Source organism: Oxyura jamaicensis, chromosome 1 (assembly GCF_011077185.1).
Source record: "Oxyura jamaicensis isolate SHBP4307 breed ruddy duck chromosome 1, BPBGC_Ojam_1.0, whole genome shotgun sequence".
In the NCBI taxonomy this organism is placed as follows: Eukaryota; Metazoa; Chordata; class Aves; order Anseriformes; family Anatidae; genus Oxyura; species Oxyura jamaicensis.
In genome coordinates this window covers 55,674,277-55,690,885 of record NC_048893.1, presented here as the reverse complement: position 1 = coordinate 55,690,885, position 16,609 = coordinate 55,674,277, and the positions used below count along the sequence as shown (strand labels likewise).

Below are 16,609 nucleotides of genomic sequence, written 5' to 3'. Positions count from 1 at the left end.
AGTCTCAATCCTTTATCTGCCAGGCACCACTGAACAGCGTGTGGACAGCACATGAACAACTGGGTCTGTGAAGCTGAAGAGGTAAAAAGCACCAGAACCACCTCTGATCAAGTGCTCTGCATTGAAAAGCTGTAAGTTTTTCAAAGCTTCCATTTGAAATAAATGCTTCATGTTAAGCTCTTTGAGGGTAGTAGTTTCTTCTAGCTCTACCTGTGGGTATTATTGGCTCTAGAAATGGGGCTCTGTTTTGTAGGGAGGAATTGTTCATTGCAAGCAGGCACCTTGTATCCCAGCTCTCCCTTGACTAAACACAGGAAAACCTGGGAGAGGCAGACAATGAAAAAGTGCTGTTTCTTTCAGAATGTGTTAATTAAAGAAGAACATTAGAAAAGAGCCACATTTTTAATTTTTCCAGAAAAAAAACAAGTGAATGAAATAACATTTTCATTCCATAAATAATAGTAGCAGCAAACCCTCCCATCACTCTAGGTGGTAAAAGGTTTACAGCATAAGACGTGATGCATACTGTAAACACTGATCATCTGTAAGCCTCTTCCTTACTAGTCTGCAGCCTTTACCTCTTCACGTACCTATTCTAGCGAACAAGAGTGAGACGAGGCAATGACTGTTCTCCAATAGCCAATTTTTGGTTTTCTGAACACTTCTGTAGCGGGGTAATTGCTTTGTCTGCACATGCTGATCTCACTGACTTCCAACCCAAGTATTGTTATTTTTTATTTTTAGAAGGAACCCTGAGCATTGACGTTCTTTGCTCTGTGCCAAACCACATCCTTCAGTTAAAAAGTATTAAAAATAAAAACACATCAACTGCCACCAGCATTTGTTTGTTTTTCTTACTGTCAGGGCTTTGGCAGTTAAGGACAGTTGGCTTACAGGTTACGGCGATCACTCGACTACATTTCTGGTTTGTGGCTCTTCACTCAAAGGACGATGCGAGGTGTGTCATGTATCCTAGCACTGGATGGATTAATCTGAGTGATTCGGAAAAGAAGTATGCACAGCGTGTGTGAAAAATCTCCGTTCCTCACCTTTCTTTCTTAGCAACTGTAAGTGCATGATCCGTTCTCATTCAGTGTTTTGGCTACAGAGTTTATTAAGTGGCGGTAGTGGGGAGACCAAAACAACAAGGAAAACTCCTCATTTGACATACGCAGTTGGCTGGGGAAACAAGTTTTTTTTTGTGGTGTTTTTCTTTCTTCCCCAGTTTTTAATACCCAAGAAAATTTCCCTCTCTGTTTTCTTCATTTGTGTCCAGTGAGGGTATCACCTGTTGAATAGACTCCATTGTTAATCCTACAGTCTTCAGTCCTCATTGAGTCTATTAATTCCTCCTCGGAATCCTCCTCTTCCTCCTCTGGGGCTGACAGGCTGGATGTGGGACCTTTACATATTTTTAAGTGGCGAGTGAGGTGATATTTGGTTAGATAAGCCTTGGTGCATTTTTCACAGACATAGTCCCTCTTTCCTTCATGTGAGTTGAGATGCTTCTTCAGGTGATTTGTCCTCAGAAACAGCTTGTCACACTTGGGGCACTTGATCTGCCGTTCTCTGTGAGACAAAAAAAAAGTCAGCTTGCTTCTGCAGCAAGGCAGCTGATGCTGTATTAAACAGTAGGGAGGTTGCCAGCATTACTGCAGCACTGAAGTGTAAATGCTGTTCAGCTTTCTCTCAGAAAGCAGCATGTTCACAAAGCCCTTATTCTCTGCTCTCCCACCACTAGCAAAAGTCAAGCTTTTTGGGTTAACTCCTAGCTTGCGCCCAATGTTTATCTTTTCTGATAAGTTTAAAAAGAATTCTACGAGGTGTTTGTTTGTCTTTTGAAGTAAGACCAAACCCTGGTTAAGCTCCATGTTTTGGCAAGGACAGAGGTGTTGCCATGGTGGAAGGGTTAGTCTCCCCACTTCCCATCCTGCACAAACAGGAAGGAAAAAAAAAAACACACAACAAAAAAAGAACAAAGCTGCTGAGTGTTATAGCAAACCTCAGCTGTAAATGCTAAGCGGAGAATTACCAGACTGCTGCAGTCAAATTCTGCAGATGACTCTGCAGAACGCTTCCCACCAGTAGTGCTCCCAGCTCTGGCTCTCAGATCAAGCAGCAAAGCAAGTCTCTTCCTCCCTCCCTGGTGCTAGCTGCACTGTGCTGTCTCCTAGGCAGCAGGAAAGCAGCAGCAAGCTGATCTGAAGTGCATACAAGCAGAGGGATTAGGTTTGGGCAAGCAGCCTGTAAGGGAGGAACTTGGACTGGGAGTAACTCCAAACAGGATGGATAAAATTCTCAGAGCTGAGGGCCTGGCAGAGCTACAGATAAATGGGGGAGGCGGACGGAGACCTGCCCTGCCCTGCCTGTGGGCATCTCCCCCTACAGAAGGGGCAAAGTGCACAAATGAGGCTTGGGGGGAAGTAACAGGTGGGAGCTGATGCACTCCCCCAGGTGCAAACAGTGAGAGACTTCACTAACAGTTTTGGAATAACAGTTTTGAGGAGTTTGTGATTTTTTATGGTCGTGTTGGGACTCAGAAACAGTTCTCAGCAGAGAACTAAATGTAAACTGACTGACTGACCCCCTCTTCAAAGTGATGAGCACTCCAGAATGCTATTTCACAAGACAGTGTGCGTGCCTGGAATTTCCTTTGTCATTGAAGGATTGCAAACAAACGCTAGAATAGTCCAGCCTCAGCAGCAGGCCAAGTAACGAGGCATTCATCCAGACCGACATCTCTGTTATTTCAGAGGATGAACCTACACTCCCCGGGCCAAACTATTTGCACACTGCAAATTCTCGGGCCGTTAAGCTTCAGTATTTACTGCAGTCGCACACATCCCCAGAAGACCACTTACTGCGTGTGAGTAAGTACGTGCTGCTTGAGGTCCTGCCTCCGCATGAAGAGCTTTTCACAGTAATCGCACTTCAAATTCTTCTCCCCGGTATGGATGACCATGTGCGATTCCAGGTGAGCCTTCTGGGTGAACGATTTGTCGCAGAGGGTACAGCGGTAATTCTTCTGACCTACGATTACATACGTACACCCACACATTGACAGTAAGCAAACAAGCCTGTCTGCTTCTTGAAAAATAAGATTTTACTCTGAAGAAAGTCGGAATCTTTGTGAACTGGACTTGTTTCCTCCTGCAGCTCTTTCAGACGCTGCATAAAGACCTACCCAGTTACAATCTCCCGTTAGCTAGGCAAAACAAGCATCTCACTTCATCATTCCCAAAGCATTTCATCCCCTACCAAGCCAAAACCAACCCACTTCAAGTCATTCAGCCTTCTCTGTCTGTAAGTCAAACTTTCCACTGCTTGTCTGCACCAACCCTGCCTCCCTCTTTGGGGTCTCAAAACATCACCAAGGTACTAGTAAACTTTCCAGCCACCAGATTCACACAAACATTTAAGAAGACTAGGATTATCCAAAATGAATTCTTGAGTAAAAATAATGGTAGCCTCCTTTTTAATAGTAACCATCTAGGTATTGTACATTAATACATCCCTATCTCCACTAATTTCCCACAGGAACTGTCTCTATGCCTTACTGGACCCCAAACACAGATCTTGTCTAGAAAAACAAGCTCTTTTATCTACCTAACACACACATACAAAGCTCACTGGCTCTTTGGTAACCTGTTTTATCCCGTTTTTCTACTTATCTGTAGTTCCTTCATTATTCTTTGCCAGAAATAGTCCCAAACCCCCACATACCACTGAATCCAGACTAAGTTTGAATACCACTTGAACCCTACACGTGACCACAGAATGCTCACTGGGATATTCTACATTTGCACTCCAGCAGTTTACTACTGAGCCTGCAGCTTCCTATGCTTGACTCGAGTGCACCAAACTCCCAGTTTTAATCCACTTCCAGCTCTGTGATGTGCATTCCTTCATTCCCCATTGCTATTTCAACCTTACTGAAAAAACAGAAGAAAGCTCTCCACATGCCTCTTGCTGGACTATACTTGCTCTTCACCCTCTCCCCTCTTCTCACCCTGTGTTTAATGCATTTTCTTACCCTCTATCACATTCTTACAAAGCTGAAAAATCTTTCACTGTTTTTTCCTCCATTTTTTCATTCTCAGATCTTCTGACAATTCTTCCTTTATCTCCAAAGCCCCTAGCGATATCCAAATGCACACAGAGGTCAACAGCGTACTCAGACTTTTAAGTTTTGATGAGTGACAGTGCTGAGTTTTATCTACTTCAGTCACCAATTTCAGTCTTGTGCCGTTTGCTTAAGATGAAAAAACAAGTAGGAACGAGGGGAGAGGTCTCAGCCCCACAGGTAGGTGTACAACTGTTCCCGTTACGAGCCCTCCAACCCAGCTGGCTGCTTCTCATAAGCAGAAGGGAACCCTTGTTATGCCATAGCTGCCAGCACTGGAGCTGCCAGGAGGGAACAAGGGATTTCTGTCCTCCAGATGAAGCCTGATAATACTTCCCAACTGCAATGTACTTCAACTTACCAAACACTCTACTAGGCACGGAACTGAACTATCAGCCAGAACAGAGGGCTAACTACTGTCCTGTAAGCACTGTCCTATCCCGTGCCAACCAGAGCTCTCTTAGATGATGCCCAGCGATTAGTCAGGCTCAGCACAGAGATCATACCCCTAGCCAGTCAGGATGCTGCTCTTAGAACGGGGGCAAGAGCTTGGCTTTGGCTTTATGGACATGAGCTATACCCCGCCAGCTGGCCCAGGGATCAGAGAGCAGGTCCTGCCCCAGTGTTTTTATGAGCACAAGTCCCCAGCCCTCACCTGTGTGTATCTTGAGGTGTGTCCGTAAGTTGCTAGGGTCGCTGAAAGCTTTGCTGCAGAAATCGCACTTGTGCGGCTTCATGCCCATGTGCCCCATGAAGTGGACGTGGAGCTTGGAAGGGGAGATGAAAGCCTGGGGACACATGGAGCACTTCCACTTCCTTTCCTTGCCGTGGCCTGGCCCGTGGCTGCTGCTGTGGCCCTGGCTGGGGAGGTGGCTGTGAATATGGCTGCTCAAATGGGCCTTGAAGTCCGCGTAGGAAGCACACTCCTTTCCACAGTGGCAGATGTGCACGTCTGGATGTTCGGGGACACCTTTGGGCACAAAACATTGCTTTTAGTGAGGCACGGCAAGGCCTGACGGAGCACGAGCATGAGCCATGCTAACACTTTGTGGTAGCAAAGCCAGCTGGAGCCATTTTCACTCCAGCTCCTTTCAGCTCTTTTCCGGAGTAATGTAAAAGAAGACTAAGATGTGCACCACTAGGAACTGACAAGGAACACCAAGCACTCCCAAGTCACGATACCCAGAGATGGCACTAAAAGGCAATTCATGCTGGGTACTCCCTGCAAAGCCAATGAAGACGAGTGCTTCCTTACCGAGCTGGCGTGCGTAGTCCCGACTGTAATAAAAGAGAAGCTCGTGTTCAGGTGGGATGTCCCGGGAGGTGCAGAAGTAAATTTTTCCATCGTGAGGATAAGCTACCAGATTCTGCTCTTCCCGGTTCCTACAGCAATAAAGAGAGTTATGAAAAAAGTGCTCCAGAAATACAGAAAGAGGGGAAAAAAAAAAAAGAAAAAAAAAGAGGAGATTCCTATAAATAGGTAATGAGAGAACCTCAGTGCTTGCCAGCACATTATAAAAAAAATCACATCTGTCTGTCACTTCTGTCTGTCTTTATTTTAAAGGGAAGTAAAGGAAAACTGGACCTTGAGAACCAATCTGCTCCACTGAACAAAACTGTGGTATCTTACTGAGAAAGTTATTAATAGAAATTGGAGTGGGCTGAGTGAAGAGAGTTTATCATCACTTAAGGAACTAAAAAAAAATACATATATTTTTCATAATAACCCCCTTAAGCAGTAAAGAACACATGAGAGAAGATATTAGGCAAGTCTTAAAGCAAAATTATCTTCAAACCTAACTCTTGAACACCATTTCCAAGTGTGATAACTCATCTTTTGAAGCTGTACCTCACATATATTTGGTTCCCAGTATCTGAAACCTGCAAAAGCATTCAGAGATCAAGGGAGATCAGGCACTAACTTCTTGACTCCTGCGTACGGGAGCAATGAAATGAATTGCAGGGAAACCCATTGCAGAGCTGCAGAAGAGGTTCAGCCACTGGCCCACGTGTGGAACAATATGGAAGCCAGTCTTTATAGTTTTCATTGCAGGCTCTAGAAAGACTGAAATGAACCCTAAGAGTTTGGAACTTGGCCAAAAGAATCCAGGGACACTTTCCTAACAAAGGTCACAATCAAAAGAAACAATCAACACTGTCTTCACAGACATAACCAAAAGGAATGGGACAAAAGGAAGGCAATGACAAGCTAATACACAGTAAGCCAATACAAAAAGAACGTTTAAAGCGTTAGCACAAGAAAAATAATCTATGCAGACAGGTTTGGGGCTGTTTTACTACAGCATGTCTGCTGGTTCCCCTGTTACATTCTCCATGGGGTCCTGTTTCACTGCTCTCCCCTCACTCCAAGATGCCTGGGTAACTCCTGCAGGTCCCTTGGTCCCAAGCTCATGTCTGGGCAGCCAGCACAGCCTGCCATGAGCCCAGACTCCCAGCTACTTAGCACAGCATAGGTGGCTCTCACCTGGCTTTGCGTACAAACATCATCCAGTTACATTCATTTTCATCCGTCGTAATGATGCAGAACTCCAAGACGCCGTTGTGATAGATCTACCAGGAAAAACAGATGCGGTCTTAGGATGAAACGCAGCAACAAACACAGTGAAAGACAGTTTCTTCCTTTAAGAGGATGTGTTTAACCAGAATGTGCCAGGAGGTCACCATTTCTGCTGCCAAGACCACAGCCCTGTTCTTACACCCTACTTTCCCCTTCACACAGAAATCTTGACCTCTCTGCTACCCAGGAGACTAGAAAAACCGTTTATCAGCAGCTTTCCCCACTCGCCACCTTCAGCTCCCAGCAGAAACGCATCTAGTTCATTTTCTTCCAAGCCAAGCCTTCTGAATCATAGCATCTGGGCATACGTTACCTACTTTATTTATATAATCAATTTTATTTTCTCAACATGAAATGATGTGAAAAAGAAAGGTCTAAAGCAGCTTCCCTACAACAAATGATTTATTACCTGTGGAAACTTTCTATAAATAATACAAAACAAACAAGTGCTGCCTAGAAATTCATATACAATCTCCACTGCAACTCCACACAAATACTGGAAACCACACGCAGCCCTTTAAAAGAAAAGGCATTAAAGAGGTTTGGCGTACACCAGGACTGACTACCAGCATATCACATGATATACTGCTCTGCTCTGCTGAGTTTAAGTGTTAAGCAATCAGACTGCACTAGTTTTTGGTTTTGGCAAGGATGATGATGGGAAAGCTGCTGTGTCATTTCACCAGATACAGTCGTGCCTGCCGAGCCCGTAACCATAACACCACCGACCTTCCAGATGTGACTAGCTGCTTTGTCTGTCCAGTCAGCCACCTCCAGAGAATGGCTCTGCTGCCCGATCAGAGGTCCAAAACAAGTCCTTACAGGAATGGTTTCTCGTGTCCACACACCTATCAGTAGAAGACCGACATCTGCAGAAATCAGTTATTTAAACAACGAAGGAAGCTTAACAAAAAGGTGGGAGGCTTATGAGATAATGCTCCAAGGGGGCTATCTAGGCATAAGATCATCAAAGCTTCTATTTCACATGTAGAACACACCTAATGCAGAGACAAGAACCACCACCACCACATGACACTAGTGGGAGCCGCTTTGTTGCAATTACAAATACTTATTTGGTCTGTCAAAGGCAGGTAATTTACTTTTTAGTAAGCTATGAAACTAAGAGGCTAGCCACTTGTACCAATTCAAGTTTTCGTGGCACTTTCTGCAGAAGCAGAAAATACTAGTTTCGGTAACTACATTTTGCCTACCTAATCCCCAGGAATTTCCAGAATTGTTGCTGGGCATTGTTAAGCAGCTTCTGCATTTCTCCCCAGAGGCAGCTGTATTTCTGTCATGGGCAGAGGGATTCCTGCGTGCATATTATTTATTATTAAACATTGATATAGAGAGATCTACATGAACACACTGAATTGCTTTCAGGAATAAACTGGGAACTAGTGGAGCTTGAAAAGAACAAGTGTAATCTACGCTCGACAAGCAGCAACGCTAAGCAAGCCGATAATCACATTCTTCTCTAGCCTTCAGGTCCTTAGGGTATTGCACTGTACTCTTCGACTTCCAGGTGACAATGGCGTGTAATACTGTTACAAGGTCCACGTCCAATGACAAGGTCACAGTCTACATGCCAAATGTAAATGAGGGGGGAAAAAGAGGCACTCGTGATCAATTCTCCAATGACAGCATCCTGAAGACCCACAGGTAGCAAGCCAAAGCTGATGAACAAGCAGACAGAATTCTCTTCCATTATTTCTAATTGTTATCTTGCCCCAAACTGCAACTGCTGTAGTTTTTTTTTTTTTCTTATCAAAGCTGTGCCTGGCCTGTTTAGCACATGATAAAAATAAACACCATACCTTGCTTGTGCTTGACCTTATCAAGTGTTAGAGTAACGCTGCGTGGCAGCACCCCTACTGTCTAGCTGAAGTCTAAACAGTAACCGGAGGACAAGAAGCTCTTGCACAACACAAGTCAGGGTGATTACAGAGGAGGGAACCACCTCTGCCTTGCAGTGTTTCTTTCCCACATTAAAATCCCTACAGCTTGAGATTTCAGGTGGTGAGCATATTATAAACTGCTGCTCAGAAACAGTCATCTGATTCTTACCCACTTCGGCTCCCATGAGAGACTGCCGGAGGACCAGCTGCTTCGGGAGAGAAAGCCTGGCTCGGCTCTCTATCGGGGTGTCCGGGACAAAGGTGACGGGCCCGTGGTCTGGGCAGTCCGATGGATATGCCTTGTCACACAGCGTGCACCCTGCAGGGAGGGGAAGGGACAGTGGGAATGAAAAAGATGAAACAGCCCCCGCGGTGCGATCAGCTCCCTGCCGGCATGTTTGAGCTCAGCTCCTGCCAAAGGCTGCTTCTACCTGCTTTAACTCATCAGCTTTACGAGCTTTTTGCTCACAGGACTGCGAACCCTACTGTTACAGTCAGGTGGGCACCAACACACGTCACTGTTCCTATCAAATTCAGATCAACCACGAGGAACACCTGCCTTCCTGATGACCTCTAGGCTGTCCCTACAGGAGCAGCAACGGGACAGAGCCTACTCGTCCTCAGCCTACTGCAAAACCAATGTAAGACAGTAAGGTCTTCTTTCTGCATTTTTTTTTCTAATTTGAACCCACAATTATTCCCCTATGATATCAATGATACCCCCTTGTTTCCATTTAAATTCAGACAATGCAGAAGCTAAAACCTGACCTCGCTGTTGCTTTTGAAGGGCACACTGCAATAAACCCCTAGAGTACGCCTTCATGAGATGCCACTGAACGGAACAAAAATAAGTGTCCAAGAAGAGCCAGTATCACCACTTGCCCAATCTGTCATTCAGCACACACAGTGCCAAAAAAAAATAAAACCACTGAAAGTCTTCAGTCCAATAAATCCAGGAAAAAGCACATCATAAAGTGCTCTCACCTCAAAAACGACGTAATTTTAATTCTCCATGAATGGAGCAAGCAATACCTACTCAGGAAACACTCTCCTGATAAATCATTCCTCTTCTAAAGAAAGACGCTCAGTTAATTAAGCAGGATCTCCACAAAGACCTTCTTTGGCCCCTTGATGGCCCAACTCCAGTACAAACACCTATCACAGAAGCAGTCTTCAGCAGGCATAAACAACAGCTCCCTTATTATTTTGTTTAAGAGATTTTTGGAGAGAGAGAGATTAGTGCACTGGAATCTGACGCCCTGCAAAGTGCAGTTCAAGCAACTCTCCAATTACAGGCAGGAAGGTACCCCCTAAATTAGCAGGTAGAGCTTATGTAAGAATTGCTTCATGCCTGCAAGTGACGTGTACGAGTGCAGCAACCACAACAACCAGACCCGAGTAAGGAGAAACACTACTTGTAAGAGCTGTTTTTAAGCCTTGCCCACCACACACAAGCAGGGAGTTGTGGGGTAGCCCCAGGAAGGGGCAAAAAGGAAGAAATGCAAGTTCTAGACGTGTGACACTACCACTTGGAAAGGTGTAGGGCTTCATACCTTTTTAAGAACTAGGAGAATAAATACAAAAATAAATAATAATAATAAAAAATTCTACAGCATACGAATTTCTACTTCTGTCCTTGCCAAATACTGCATAAAAATCACAGTGATTACTACTCTGATTCAGAGAGCCAGAAGTGTAAGCAAAGATGACCAAAAAGTGTCCTTTCTTTCATAAACATTTAGGTCTGCAGCAAAGGCACACTTTTTTTCTTCCTACTTAGGAACACGGTAAAAAGCTTTCTGGAAAAGGCCCCGATTTCTGCCTCGTTGGTGATGAAGAACCATCCAGAGGCTCTGGAACAACTGCCCCTCCTTAACAAAAAATTAAAATGTAAACCTTCCCATGTCAGAGATAATTTTGCAAATCACATGAAAGCACCAGGCATGCGGCAGCCATTGTGATGTCCTGCTGGTGGGGAACATCAGCCAGGAAACACCACAGGGCTATTTCCAGTACTGTGATAAGAAGATGGCGTGCCACATCTCCCTGGGGTGAATAAGAGAGGAGATTTCTTCACTAGCATGCTGTGTATCGTAGTATTTTGTCATTATTTGTTCAACAGGCAACTGATGCTAGTCAGAACTCCTGAGTGCCTCACCTGTAAAACCTTTCCTCTAAGAGCTGTGATGTTCTCATAGTCTACAGCCACCTGACTTGAAGTTCTATCTCTCACACAGAATAAAAGTTTTAATTGGAGTGTCTCATTGGACTGGGAGGACAAGGCACTAAGCTGCACCTCTCCCATTGCTAACCAGGCGTTATTTCTTTCAGTTTTTAAAACTGTTCTGCAGGCAAAGCTTGCAGTAAGACAAGCAGCTGTAGGGCCAGTTCGCGTGCAGGAGCAGCAGTCAGCAATGCTGCCACAACTGATGCAACCGCACATAAAAGCTGGCCTTATGTTTGGTGGCAGGACGTCAGACAAGCTGCGGGTGGAAGTTCAAATCTCCATCCCTGTGAAGGAGACCTTCACGGTTCCCAAACACCCCTCCTTCAACTACAGCAGGATTGAGAGAATGCAATGTCCAGTGCTCCTCTTTTCCTAGGAGATCGACTAACCTGTGTACTGAAGTCCTTTGATGAGAATAATTAGAAATACAGAAAACTTCCCTCCCTCTCTGCTCTTTTTTCTAGTAGGTCCTGTTGAGAACAACATTGTCAGGGTGATTGTTCATGGTTTAATAAAATTTTTACCAAGTTACATGACATTAAGCCCAACAGCTATGCCCACCTGATGAAATGTACAGCTTGTGTTTGTCTTTTTCTTTAAGCACTGCCAGAAGAATCATTTGTGATTGGACTTAAAAAAACAAGAGTCCTATTGCTAAGGGCAGTACCAGCATATCCACTAAAGACATGAGGCTCATAAAGAGCTAAGCTTCCAACCTGAAGGCAGCATGGGAGAGGGACACAAAGAGAACAACGCGAAAACATCCAATTATGTCTATGAGTTGGAGGTTAATCTGCCACTGCAGATGTTCCGATTTTTTTTGGACTTGTTAAACAGCGAGGTTTCTTTCATCAAAAATCTCTAAGACTGGCAGCAAGAGTCCTGCCATCCCTCCAGACAACGGCAATGTGACAAGCCCAACCCAAAGAAAGCAGTGAATGCACACTCACATATGGTGAACAAGGTTGCCATGTTCTCCTTGTTCGAGTTGGAGTCTTCCATTTGCAGGGAGGACGGTACGAAAGCCAGATTGTCTGCAGACACATCCACGTGACTTGGCCCCATGGCTACTTCCTGGTTTATGGAAGACACCGCCACCGGCTCAAGGCTGAGGCCCACTTCGTGCAAGGCTACCGAGTCCAGGGAAGCTAGGTTGTGTGAGGTAGAGAGCGCCACGCTCACAGAGTTGGTGCTCATGGCCACAGTATGAATGGAGTCATTTAGTGTGCTGTCCGAAATCCCCGTCACCCGCCCAGCCATGTGGTCGGGCTCCATGACGACGGGGAGGTCCAAAGTGCTACTGTGAATGGGGATGACGCTGCTGTGTCCCACCGTGTCCGACGCCAGGTTACTTCCCACCGCGTCGACGGTTAGAGGTTCGTGGCTCCGGGAGCCGTTGGGGATCTGCGAATGATCCCCTGCTACATCGTCCATCGTAAGCTCCTCCGTCATCCCGTCTGTGGAGATGGGGCTGGTTACCCTCGACACGCTCTCCATGGTGATTGTGGTATCCAGCGCTACCTCATGGCTCTCACCAGGATGCAGGTTTTGAGCACCGTGCGCGCTGACCGAGCGGGAGTCCATGGACACGATCCCTGGCTCCAGCCCCACGGTTCCACTGGGCTGGTAGGGGTCTAGGGCTGAGGGGTTGCTGGGGACCGACAACGCTGAACTGCTGTCAACGTTTATAGTGTTGGGATGAATGTACTGAGGCGGAGGCCTGTCAGCCAAGTAAGATAAGATACCTGATAGAATGAGAGGGGAGAAGAGAAGGGGGTGAGATGGCATAGGTTTTCAAATCTTACACAAAAATACCCCATTGCTGCAGAGGAGTACATTAAGACAGAAATTCTTGAAGACACGCTGCTTATATTATGGCCAATTAAAACCCGCTGACTCTAAAACCTTATTCACAAACGTATGGCAAGCCAGCACTCTTGCCAGCCAGACTACCTTTTGACAACAAAAACAGAGCTTCCACCCAACAGAGCAAGTCTCTAGTTTTGTGTGCGTCTCTCTCTCTGTCAAAGAGCCAAGTTTCTGGCAGCATTTAAGCGAGGCTCTGAACCAGGAAGGGGTTCTTCACATTTTAGGCATTACTTTTCCTCCTTGAGAACCTGCTCAGAAAGGACGGAGGGTTTCTAGTAGAATCTAACATTTGATAAACCGTTTTGTCTCTGCTAGAAACAGTTGTCCACGACACATCCTTTTTGCTTCGGTATTTAAGTTTTAACAATGACGACTTCCTTCCTCAGAGACTAAATGACACATCTGCCCATCTCAGTGCTCATCAGCTGCAATTCTGAAGGACCACGATAAGGTCTCTCAAAGGTATCCTGAGTCATCTGCTCTCTTTCCTTAGATGAAAAGCATGCTTTTTCTCCTCAAAACAATAGCTTGGTTAAATATAAATTAGAAACCTTAACATCTTTTCTGATAGTTCTGGAAAGCTCCTCGACATCAAACAAGTTCGGAACTTAAGAGACAAAGAAACACTAACCTATATTTACATAGTACCAACTTCTCCTACTAGACAGAGCTGAAAAATCTTCGGAGGAAATTCATCAGCACAGTCAAGTAAACAGTACTTCCAGTGGAGACAGAAAAAGATTTTGCAGATTCTGCAAGACCTGAGTCAGCATGTTTCTTTTTGGCCTTGAACCCTATGAGCCATTTGTTTCTGTAAAAATTTTCCATTCAAACATGTCTGTTATTATTAGCATGCAAGTACGGTTACTCTTTCTGCAACACAACCCCATGAAAATGGCTAAGCCAAGAAGTTAGTAATAAAGGGATGGTTTAATTTAATCAGCTGCATCAAACGTTTCTGTAAGCAGTGGTGCCCTGTCGCTTGAACAAGAGGATTTTGAAGGCGGCACAATGACTGACAGAAGAGCCCTAAGAAATATCTGACTAAACATCAAGTGGATTATTAAAAAATAATAATAATAATAAAAATCTGCATACATTATTCCAGCTCAGAAGAATGGCAAATACCTTTGGCCCTCAGATGCACTGTCTCCTCCTCCACTCTTTGCCCACAGAATGGGCAGGCATGCAATGCAGTAGGAAAGGTTACTGCTAAGCAGTTGGCAAGCCCAGCCACTAGCTGTCAGGCAGTTGGACGAGAACCGGGCTGCTGTATTTCATTTCCTCATCCAGGCTGAACCAACAACACTCACAGGGTGACCTTGAAGTTTATCTAACCCCTTCCACCCTGTCAATCTTAGCTACAAAATGAAACAAGGTCTACGTTTAAAGCTGGAATATCTTGATATACTAACATGTAAAATTCTGCATTTATACTCCAGCATGCACGCTACAGGGGAATCATGATAGAAATCAATATGTTAGGCCTTTGGAAACCAACCTTGAACAAAAACAAAGAAAAACTATGCCATGGACTAAAGGGGTGGGAAAGAGCGCAAACTCCTCAGCCAACGACTTGTTCAATTTGAACTCTGAACTACTGTAACCACTACGTGTGTATCAAGTGCTACTTCAGACCACGGGAGAACAACAACACAAACAACAACAAAACTGCAGCAGTTTTCAAACTACAACAAGCCATCTGAGATCAAAACCAGCCGTGCCTCGTTTTCTGGTTTACCTTAAAAGAAAGCAGCAGGAGGAGCAATAAAAGGTTCAGTTTAAATAGCAATTGTCCTGCAATTCTCTTCACATACATATACACACGTATAGCAACAGAGATCTGAAAATGAAGGCGTGTCAGTGACACATCAGACTCCAAGAAAACTCAAGAGAATTTACAGCTCTGCTAAATATTCAGGCTTGGCTGCTTCAGGACAGAAACCAGATGGCTCTTAAAACAGTTTCCTTCTCTGTTCCCACCCATCAGCACAGACCACTTACCAGGTAGAATGTGTCTGAAATAGCTGCTCTCCAGGTGAGGGTATGGTGGTGGAGGTAGGGTGTAGTTTCTCTCTGGTATACCACACATCACTCCTCGATCCCCAATACCCATTGGGAGCATCAGAGACAGAGCAGAGGGCAAGGAACTCAAGGAGGGGCCCAAGTTTGGAATTGCAACAGGCAAGCCTGGAAAAGAAAATCCTAATTTAAATTCAGTGGAACTACTTGAGCTTATAAACTACCATGCTCACAAAGAGGTTACTAATTCCTCAGGAGGCGACAAGCTTCAAAGAATGGATCAGTTATCACAACACTGAGAAATATGCCTGAACGTGGCTAGATTTTCTTTTGAATGCATTACGCAGGGTCTGCTTCTACCTTCCAATTGTGATGAACTTCTGTCTGTGTCCCCTGAAAGAACACCTCGGAAAAGTTTTGCTTTACAGGTGAACACCATCATTTTCACCTGAGTGAAGATAGGTACAGATGGAGACAGATTTGCAGTGACAGGCTGTATTTCAAAGGACTCTGCTATTACCCACCCACACAGTGCAAAACACCCCATTAGAACAAAATGAGAATCCCACTAAGGCATAAGCCTGCTAAGTACACATTCCTTTTGTCTTCCCACGTAGGGGATGGTTTATGGTCTGTCCTTCCCCATTTCTACATCACCTAATTACCTGCTGAAGACATTACTTTAGCAACACAGTTACAAGCTTTCACACGACAGTAAAACACAGAGCATCAGCTGCAATGCTCTTAGTGGAGCTCTGCACTTACCTGGTGCTGGTATGGCGTTGTGAGTGGGTGATGCTGCCAGTCCCAGGTGGCTTCCTGAGACAGGCAGGGCATTGCTCACAGAGGACGAGGTCAGCTGGTCCATCCCTACAGGACTCAGGTTCATTTCATTCATTCTGGAGGGCAGGGAACAGAGAGGGGAGGTCAAAAAAAGAGAGAAACAGAACCAAGACCATTCCTGATTACTGACTGAACTGTGGAGAAGGGTTGAGCAAACAAACTCAAACTCAGATCGACATGTAAAAACTCTGCCTTGAAAGATAAGCATAAAGCACGCCAACCACTCGTGCTGTGACCACACCATGATCAATGCATACTTATCATACTTGAGAGCAATGACCAAGATTAAAAAAGCTGGTTCAAAAAGACAAATCTGACCACAGCATTTCCTTCTCCATCCAGACAGCAAAGTCTCACTCCTTCCAGTCAAAGCCACTGCGATTAAGTATTGTGAATGCTGATCAATTTGCAAGCTGGATGTCAGGATTACTTGGACAATGGTGTCCCATTTGTACTTCATGACTTCTGGGCTCCACATTCACGTCCAAAGACTAAAACCAGGGGACAGGAGGGGGGGGGCGGAGGATCCCTTGCAACTGGTAATGGACACAAAACCTCTAATTCGCCATCATCCCAAACCAGGCCCACAGTGACAAGCGTCACCTCCGCAGACGAGCCATTTTAAGGAGTTTTGACAGGCTGTCTCAGCCCGCTTCTTAAATTAATTTATATTGAAGACTGGTGCCACGGGCGCACGCCACACGAGCAGCTGTAGGGCGGTGGAAGCTGCAGGCGCTGCCCCGCACCGCTCCACGGGGACAGGGACGCCAAGGAGCCACGCTCACCCCCTGCCCCTGGGCGACCCCCCCGGCACCGCAGCCCCAGCACCGCCACCACGGGCCCGAAGCAGCACCGGGAGCGCCCCTCGCTGCCTCCCCGGGGGCCGGCCGCCAGCACCCCGCGTTGCCGGGCGCTGTCCCCGCTCCGTGTCCCCGCTCCTCCGAGCACCCCCTCGGCTCCGAGCCCCGGCGGGACGCGAGGCCGCTCACCTGCGCTGCGTGGGGCCCGGCGCCGGGCCGGGGCCTCTCCCGGCGGCGGAGCGGCCGCGG

General features: G+C 45.9%; 1 protein-coding gene across 2 annotated transcripts; it reads right to left on the bottom strand.

Annotated features, from left to right (window-relative positions):
* Positions 1–383: 383 nt before the first annotated feature.
* Positions 384–16,603, bottom strand: PRDM4 (PR/SET domain 4). 2 transcript variants are annotated; one of them, XM_035340722.1, is made up of 11 exons: positions 16,550–16,603; positions 15,483–15,616; positions 14,700–14,885; positions 11,777–12,571; positions 8,769–8,918; positions 7,431–7,549; positions 6,609–6,694; positions 5,379–5,506; positions 4,779–5,093; positions 2,862–3,030; positions 1,263–1,569 (listed from the first exon to the last, which is right to left on the bottom strand). In XM_035340722.1, exons 2-11 carry the CDS (start codon positions 15,613–15,615, stop codon positions 1,263–1,265), a joined length of 2,388 nt encoding a protein of 795 aa, XP_035196613.1. In that variant the 5' UTR covers position 15,616; positions 16,550–16,603. The 2 variants fall into 2 exon arrangements, with proteins under 2 accessions (XP_035196622.1, XP_035196613.1); XM_035340731.1 differs by lacking the exon at positions 16,550–16,603 and having other exon boundaries at positions 384–1,569; positions 15,483–15,615.
* Between the last annotated feature and the right edge of the window lie 6 nt (positions 16,604–16,609).

What these genes read in the sequence shown, in the direction of transcription:
- PRDM4 (XM_035340722.1), bottom strand. Translation starts at nt 15,615, where the DNA reads ATGAATGAAATGAACCTGAGTCCTGTAGGGATGGACCAGCTGACCTCG. An exon ending in TCTCATGGGAGCCGAAGTGG is followed by an intron (nt 7,550 to 8,768) that starts GTAAGAATCAGA and finishes TTCTACTGATAG; the next exon opens with GTGTGTGGACACGAGAAACC. An exon ending in CAGCTAGTCACATCTGGAAG is followed by an intron (nt 6,695 to 7,430) that starts GTCGGTGGTGTT and finishes TTTTCCTGGTAG; the next exon opens with ATCTATCACAACGGCGTCTT.